Source organism: Culex pipiens, chromosome 3 (assembly GCF_016801865.2).
Source record: "Culex pipiens pallens isolate TS chromosome 3, TS_CPP_V2, whole genome shotgun sequence".
Lineage (NCBI taxonomy): Eukaryota > Metazoa > Arthropoda > Insecta > Diptera > Culicidae > Culex > Culex pipiens.
The window spans coordinates 44,145,230-44,153,908 of record NC_068939.1 but is presented as its reverse complement, the minus strand read 5'-3'; the positions used below and the strand labels follow the sequence as shown (position 1 = coordinate 44,153,908).

General features: G+C 32.1%; 1 protein-coding gene across 1 annotated transcript; it reads right to left on the bottom strand.

Annotated features, from left to right (window-relative positions):
- Positions 1–4,316: 4,316 nt before the first annotated feature.
- LOC120416527 (uncharacterized) lies at positions 4,317–5,621 on the bottom strand. Its single transcript, XM_039578244.2, has 2 exons — positions 5,480–5,621; positions 4,317–5,421 (listed from the first exon to the last, which is right to left on the bottom strand). The coding sequence occupies exons 1-2, from the start codon at positions 5,484–5,486 to the stop codon at positions 4,415–4,417; spliced, it is 1,014 nt and encodes a 337-aa protein (XP_039434178.1). The 5' UTR covers positions 5,487–5,621; the 3' UTR covers positions 4,317–4,414.
- Positions 5,622–8,679: the final 3,058 nt, after the last annotated feature.

Sequence of the window (8,679 nt, the reverse complement as noted above, 5' to 3'; positions counted from 1 at the left end):
TGCCTCAAAGGGTCTCAATACAATTATCGGGGGCCCCTGGGATAATGATCGGTTTCGATTTGTTTTGGCCGTTTGGCGTTGACTTTGAGTCGACGGAGTTGACAATTGGTTACACGGTAACTTTAACGTGGCCGTACCATTAGCCGGCATGTGGTAATTAGAACAAACCCCTCTCTCTCTACTCTGAGAATGGGAGGAAATGTGGTCTCCTTGCCACGTTGCAATTATGTTGCGGTGGTGGTGGTGCAATATGAATGTAATTTCATGGTATCATGATATCTGGAAAGAATTGATCCCGCAACCGTGTGAGCGAGCCTTTTTTAGTCCAGCTGTGGGTGAACGTCAGCTGGGCCCGGAGAAACTCGGGTTCGAAGTAGCAATTTGCAACGGTTTTGCTTGAGAATCGGTGGTGGGTTCAACAAATAGAATGTTTTGATAAACAGTTGGCATTATTTTTCTAAAGTTTCTTTCGTGTCGAATATTAAAAAGATTTGTTTTTGCATTCCGTCGTGAAACTACCTACTTTTCCTGTCATTCTTGAACGACGAAATAGCCTACTTTTCTATACCAAAAATAACAGAATCGAATAGCAACACTTTTCAAAATAAATGTTGGTAAGTTCTACTTTTCAGCACTTGTTTCGAAAAGAAACACTTTTCAACATTTTTTTGATTTAATCGATTTATTGACAAAATACATGAAAATTTGACTTAAAATTTCACTCAACGATTGTTTTTCGGAATTGCAAAAAATGTTGTATGGAACTCGTTGCAAAACTTGATTTTTTCAGCACTCTTCGTATTTATCCAACTCGGTGAACCTCGTTGGATAAATGTACGACTCGTGCTGAAAAAATCCTCTTTTTGCAACTTATTTCATAAACTATTATTTTGTTTTTTTTGACAATGTTTACAATGTATACCAGATTCATAAATGGTTTGATAATATTATTTCAACACCGATAACCGTGCAAAAATCATGTTTGATGCAAGATAAGTCGATTGATATACTGATAAGACAAAAAAAGCATTTTTTCAGACTTTTGAAGGAAAAATTACCATACAAATTTGAAGAATGCCTTAGAATAGATTTAAAAAAATATATGTTAAGGTTTATTTAAGCTGTGGCTCATTTTTTATTGGCTTGAAAAGCCCCTGATTCTAGCAATAAGTCCGACCCCTTAGCCCTGGATTTTTTAATTTAAATTTGAAAGTTCTTACTTTTTTATTTGTTTTGAATTCATGGTCACACTTTTTTAATTAATATTTAATTATTCAAGAACTACAACAAAATTTAAAAAACCTGATAGTATTGAAAATAAATATCAAATATTATACAAAAAAGCTGTGTAATTTAAAAAAAAACTCGAAATTCTTTGGAATTTTAGAAAAAAGAGCTAATTTGCAGCTTAAACTCATTCTTTAAAGTGAATTCTTTCCGCTCAAGTAAACAAATTCTTTCATCTTGCACTCACCTCCAGGAAACGACGAAAAAACGTACCACCATCAGACACCCGCCACCGCGGAACGTGACCAAGTGGGAGGCGTCGTTCAGCGTGGAAAGACTCAACAAGACACCTTGCCACACCACACCCACCACCCCCCTAGTCACAGTCACTTGAGAGAGGTGCATTTTTGCCATTTACGCGCCATTCTGCCGGTGGTGTTGATGCATTTCAATTATGTGAGACTTCTCTGCCCCCCTCCTTCCTGGTATGAGAAGAACGTGCGTTTTCGGTGGGTGAGGGTGGCGTCATGCTAGAACCAGCTTTAATCTTGAGTAGTTGGTAACGTGATTTTTTTCTCAGTAATTATTTAATTTTGATCACAACCACTTTTAAAGAATTTGCTTAGGGTGGTCCAAACCCGGGCTTCTTCGGGGCTACGCCCTGAAATCAAAGATTGACCTATCACAAGGCTTAACTTAAAATCTGTGCTTATTCTGACAATGGGAATCCCTCTCTCTAAGCCCTTGAAATTGTATGGGAAAAATCGTCAAAATGTATGGAGAAAAGCAATTGTTTCAGCTTTTTACCTTAACCAACTTTTAACACAACTTTCTACTGTGCGGTTTAGCAAAAGTGCATGTTTCGTGACTGGTGGCCGGAGTTCTCCCGACATGAGCGTGATTTGTAATCGTTTCAGTTGATTTTTATTTTTTGCCGCTCATTCAACTGCATTAGCCGCAAATTGTTGTTTTTTCTATAGTAGAATTAACCGGTGAGTTCTCGAAGCTGGTGGCGGGACAACTTGATTAAGTGTCACTCGAATCGTTTCACACCATCACGCGCTGGCTGGACACGTGGAACGAACATATGGATTTGGCAGCCAGGTCATAATGGAACCGCAGTGACAACGTGTCACTTGCAGGTATTGAGCGATTGATGCATGAACTTGGTGATTGATTTCAGGAGTTTGGTTAGATGGCTCAGAACAAGTCTTATATACTAACGTAGAAAAGTAATTTCCACGTAAGTTTTATGTTGATATTTTACTGTAAAAATGCGTCCATTATCGTAAATCCCAACAACTAAAGCCTCTCATTTGTAATTCACCAGACATTAAACTCAACGCAGTAAAAGTGCCCTCCACCTCACAGGGACAAATTAACCAACAAATTGCACGCTTCAAACATGAAATCAATGTTTACCCGCAGTGCTCCCACAAAAAAAAAACATCTCGCGCGTTTTTCCTCATTAATCAACAGCCAATTTATCAAAGCTTTCTGGGAGCTCATTATTAGGATTATTGCCAGCACTAAAAGTAATGTCCCCTTTCCCCTCTTTCTGGTCAAGAAGTCAGCAGTAGCCAGCCGGAGGCTAATGACCACCTCGAGGGTCCATAAAAAAAGTGTTCGCTGTGCCAACCTTCGTAACAGAGACTTCAACTACAACCTCTTTTTTTACAATCCGCTGACACGCACCTTAAATAGAGTCACTCTTGCGGATTTTTCCTCTCTTATATTTTTTGCTCCTGCTGAGCTCAGCCTAACCAGTCTTGACGGAGTGTGATGAGTTTTAATTAATTTATCATCTCACACATGTCGTGTGTGCTTTTGCACTATCGCTTCCGCTACATCTGAGGGAGGGACACTACGAAAAACAAAAATACAAAAATACAAAAATACAAAAATACAAAAATACAAAAATACAAAAATACAAAAATACAAAAATACAAAAATACAAAAATACAAAAATACAAAAATACAAAAATACAAAAATACAAAAATACAAAAATACAAAAATACAAAAATACAAAAATACAAAAATACAAAAATACAAAAATACAAAAATACAAAAATACAAAAATACAAAAATACAAAAATACAAAAATACAAAAATACAAAAATACAAAAATACAAAAATACAAAAATACAAAAATACAAAAATACAAAAATACAAAAATACAAAAATACAAAAATACAAAAATACAAAAATACAAAAATACAAAAATACAAAAATACAAAAATACAAAATACAAAAATACAGAAATACAAAAATACAAAAATACAAAAATACAAAAATACAAAAATACATAAATACATAAATACAAAAATACAAAAATACAAAAATACAAAAATACAAAAATACAAAAATACAAAAATACAAAAATACAAAAATACAAAAATACAAAAATACAAAAATACAAAAATACAAAAATACAAAAATACAAAAATACAAAAATACAAAAATACAAAAATACAAAAATACAAAAATACAAAAATACAAAAATTACCTCATAAACATTAATTTCAATTTGTGTTTTTGTCCAAGACCAATAAGGTTTATCGTTGGGTTTTAAAAACTGACGTTTGAATTATATTTTTAAGACAATTTTCCACTGTTCTCGATTGAAATCAACCCATTGTTCATAGCCACACACTAGAACTAGGTACTAACTACCCTCCAGCACTTTGTCGTCACTTTCTCTCTCTCACACTTACTCTCTAGTCGATACTAACGCCAAAGTGTGAGGTCGGTCTGCCTGAACAGAAGTTAGACCGCTTTTTGCCTACAAGCTTCCCGTCGTCTGTCCCAACCCACCAAGCGCTGTGGCCACCACGCGACTGCGACGTGCTGCGTTTGACACCTATTGGACATTAGTGAGGTGGCGATAAAAACCGTTGAGTAGACAAGCTGCGATAACGGTGAATGGCTGGTCGCGAAGGTGGTTGTGGCGCTTGGGGTTAGTAATACTTGGAAGTGCGATTGGATCTTGGAGTTTGTAGAACATGGTGAATTGATTAGTGGACGGTTCTTGTTGGATTTTCAAGTATCAAGATGACAAAAATAAAAATAATTTAATGAAAACAAATGGTTGATTTGCCAGAAAATTGCTACTGTATTATTGGTTTTTCCCATCACCTTTTTAAACTACATTTCATTTCCTCTCCACCTTGGTAATTTCCTCCATACCTACATGGCATTCAATACCAGTGTTGCCAACATTACAGCAAACGCTGACACCTCACGAATTCCAGCGCCAGCAGCGACGGTGCCGTCACCGTTTCCACCCTCGATGGGCTTATTTCCACCGGAGCCTCCCGAACCTCCAGAGTTTCCTGAACCTCCGGAACCTCCTGAGCTGCCAGGGCTATCAGAACTTCCGGAATTTCCAGCAACGGTAGTGCTGCCAGAACTCTCCGCTCCTGTCGAGCCGGCAGAGTTGCTAGACTCAGTAGTGTCACCAGCATCACGACGGAATCTCAACCGAGGAGATGGTTCGTACTCGACCTGTGGTTCCGCCAGCAGAATTGAAGGCTGCTCAAAGTCTTCCGGAAATTCGTAGGTTTCGTGTTCCTGGGTTGGTTCCTCCTGATCAGGTTGCTCCGCTTCTTGTTGTTGCTCCTCCTCCTGTTGTTCCTCAGCCTGTTCCTGTACTTCCTCTGGAACCTCATCGACCGCCACCTCCTGCTCCTCCTCTTCTTCCACCGGCCGCTCCCCATCCTCACCACACTCGACATCACTCTCATAGTCACAGCGACAACTTCCAGCATTCCAGTACAACCCCTTCGGACAGTACATCGGACTTTCCTTGCCCAGCGAGCACGAGTAGTACATCCGACAGTTCCGATGCTTACTCAACGCAACCTCCCCCGGGCTCGAGTTCAGCGGACACCCACTCGTCTCCTGCGGCAAGCACACACTGGCCGCGGCCAGGGCACTCCCGTTGAGCCGGGCCACCTCTTCCGGAACGTTCCTCACGCATCCGGAGCGACCCGGGTAGTCGCAAAGCGAGTCGTGGTCGTTCCACTCGAGTCCCCCCGGGCAGTTCATTTCCCTTGGTTGGGTATGGACGCAGGACATATACTTGGCGCAGGTCGTCGGGTGGGCCACGTTGACCGTTACCGACGGGTCGACCTGGGACGGGCAGAGCAGCGAGAGGGCTCCGCTGAAGAGGACACTCAGCGTAAGTGCGAGGGCTGTGGAATAAGGTGGGAATTAGTTGACTGTGGCCCCGTGTGGAGTTGGAATACTCACCGAACATCTTGATAACCGTGTTTTGGACCGATTCTCCAAGATTGAATAGCTTTTACAACTTTCCTTCGACTTTTATAGCAATATACTGGGTGATATTAGCAAACAAATGAATGCCATAGTCAAAGTGATTTCTCTGGTAATGCACTTTAAATTCAAGTGCTTGTGATTTTAGAGAACATAACAGTCTGTAACTATTCGAAACGAGTGTATATTTTGATTATCATGCAGTTAAAATATGATGTACAATGGTTTATCACGAGAATGTCTATAATTCATCTAAAGGAATTTATTTTATGTCAACGTATGATTTCCTAACCTATATGGAAAAAGTTGGTCGTTTTTCTGTCGTTTTTCTGTCGTTTTTCTGTCGTTTTTTGTCATTTTTGTCATTTTTGTCATTTTTGTCATTTTTGTCATTTTTTGTCATTTTTGTCATTTTTGTCATTTTTGTCATTTTTGTCATTTTTGTCATTTTTGTCATTTTTGTCATTTTTGTCATTTTTGTCATTTTTGTCATTTTTGTCATTTTTGTCATTTTTGTCATTTTTGTCATTTTTGTCATTTTTGTCATTTTTGTCATTTTTGTCATTTTTGTCATTTTTGTAATTTTTGTATTTTTTGTATTTTTTGTAATTTTTGTAATTTTTGTATTTTTTGTAATTTTTGTAATTTTTGTAATTTTTGTAATTTTTGTAATTTTTGTAATTTTTGTAATTTTTGTAATTTTTGTAATTTTTGTAATTTTTGTAATTTTTGTAATTTTTGTAATTTTTGTAATTTTTGTAATTTTTGTAATTTTTGTAATTTTTGTAATTTTAGTAATTTTAGTAATTTTTGTAATTTTTGTAATTTTTGTAATTTTTGTAATTTTTGTAATTTTTGTAATTTTTGTAATTTTTGTAATTTTTGTAATTTTTGTAATTTTTGTAATTTTTGTAATTTTTGTAATTTTTGTAATTTTTGTAATTTTTGTAATTTTTGTAATTTTTGTAATTTTTGTAATTTTTGTAATTTTTGTAATTTTTGTAATTTTTGTAATTTTTGTAATTTTTGTTATTTTTGTAATTTTTGTAATTTTTGTAATTTTTGTAATTTTTGTAATTTTTGAAATTTTTGTAATTTTTGTAATTTTTGTAATTTTTGTAATTTTTGTAATTTTTGTAATTTTTGTAATTTTTGTAATTTTTGTAATTTTTGTAATTTTTGTAATTTTTGTAATTTTTGTAATTTTTGTAATTTTTGTAATTTTTGTAATTTTTGTAATTTTTGTAATTTTTGTAATTTTTGTAATTTTTGTAATTTTTGTAATTTTTGTAAATTTTGTGATTTTTGTAATTTTTGTAATTTTTGTTATGTTTGTAATTTTTGTAATTTTTGTAATTTTAGTAATTTTAGTAATTTTAGTAATTTTAGTAATTTTAGTAATTTTAGTAATTTTAGTAATTTTAGTAATTTTAGTAATTTTAGTAATTTTAGTAATTTTAGTAATTTTAGTAATTTTAGTAATTTTAGTAATTTTAGTAATTTTAGTAATTTTAGTAATTTTAGTAATTTTAGTAATTTTAGTAATTTTAGTAATTTTTGTAATTTTTGTAATTTTTGTAATTTTTGTAATTTTTGTAATTTTTGTAATTTTTGTAATTTTTGTAATTTTTGTAATTTTTGTAATTTTTGTAATTTTTGTAATTTTTGTAATTTTTGTAATTTTTGTAATTTTTGTAATTTTTGTAATTTTTGTAATTTTTGTAATTTTTGTAATTTTTGTAATTTTTGTAATTTTTGTAATTTTTGTAATTTTTGTAATTTTTGTAATTTTTGTAATTTTTGTAATTTTTGTAATTTTTGTATTTTTTGTAATTTTTGTAATTTTTGTAATTTTTGTAATTTTTGTAATTTTTGTAATTTTTGTAATTTTTGTAATTTTTGTAATTTTTGTAATTTTTGTAATTTTTGTAATTTTTGTAATTTTTGTAATTTTTGTAATTTTTGTAATTTTTGTAATTTTTGTAATTTTTGTAATTTTTGTAATTTTTGTAATTTTTGTAACTTTTGTAATTTTTGTAATTTTTGTAATTTTTGTAATTTTTGTAATTTTTGTAATTTTTGTAATTTTTGTAATTTTTGTAATTTTTGTAATTTTTGTAATTTTTGTAATTTTTGTAATTTTTGTAATTTTTGTAATTTTTGTAATTTTTGTAATTTTTGTAATTTTTGTAATTTTTGTAATTTTTGTCTTTTTGTCTTTTTGTCTTTTTGTCTTTTTGTCTTTTTGTCTTTTTGTCTTTTTGTCTTTTTGTCTTTTTGTCTTTTTGTCTTTTTGTCTTTTTGTCTTTTTGTCTTTTTGTCTTTTTGTCTTTTTGTCTTTTTGTCTTTTTGTCTTTTTGTCTTTTTGTCTTTTTGTCTTTTTGTCTTTTTGTCTTTTTGTCTTTTTGTCTTTTTGTCTTTTTGTCTTTTTGTCTTTTTGTCTTTTTGTCTTTTTGTCTTTTTGTCTTTTTGTCTTTTTGTCTTTTTGTCTTTTTGTCTTTTTGTCTTTTTGTCTTTTTGTCTTTTTGTCTTTTTGTCTTTTTGTCTTTTTGTCTTTTTGTCTTTTTGTCTTTTTGTCTTTTTGTCTTTTTGTCTTTTTGTCTTTTTGTCTTTTTGTCTTTTTGTCTTTTTGTCTTTTTGTCTTTTTGTCTTTTTGTCTTTTTGTCTTTTTGTCTTTTTGTCTTTTTGTCTTTTTGTCTTTTTGTCTTTTTGTCTTTTTGTCTTTTTGTCTTTTTGTCTTTTTGTCTTTTTGTCTTTTTGTCTTTTTGTCTTTTTGTCTTTTTGTCTTTTTGTCTTTTTGTCTTTTTGTCTTTTTGTCTTTTTGTCTTTTTGTCTTTTTGTCTTTTTGTCTTTTTGTCTTTTTGTCTTTTTGTCTTTTTGTCTTTTTGTCTTTTTGTCTTTTTGTCTTTTTGTCTTTTTGTCTTTTTGTCTTTTTGTCTTTTTGTCTTTTTGTCTTTTTGTCTTTTTGTCTTTTTGTCTTTTTGTCTTTTTGTCTTTTTGTCTTTTTGTCTTTTTGTCTTTTTGTCTTTTTGTCTTTTTGTCTTTTTGTCTTTTTGTCTTTTTGTCTTTTTGTCTTTTTGTCTTTTTGTCTTTTTGTACAGTTATGTTTGTTCAAAAAAATAAATAAATCGTTCATATTTGAAGAATTTTATTTAAGGTAAATGTATAACTTTTCA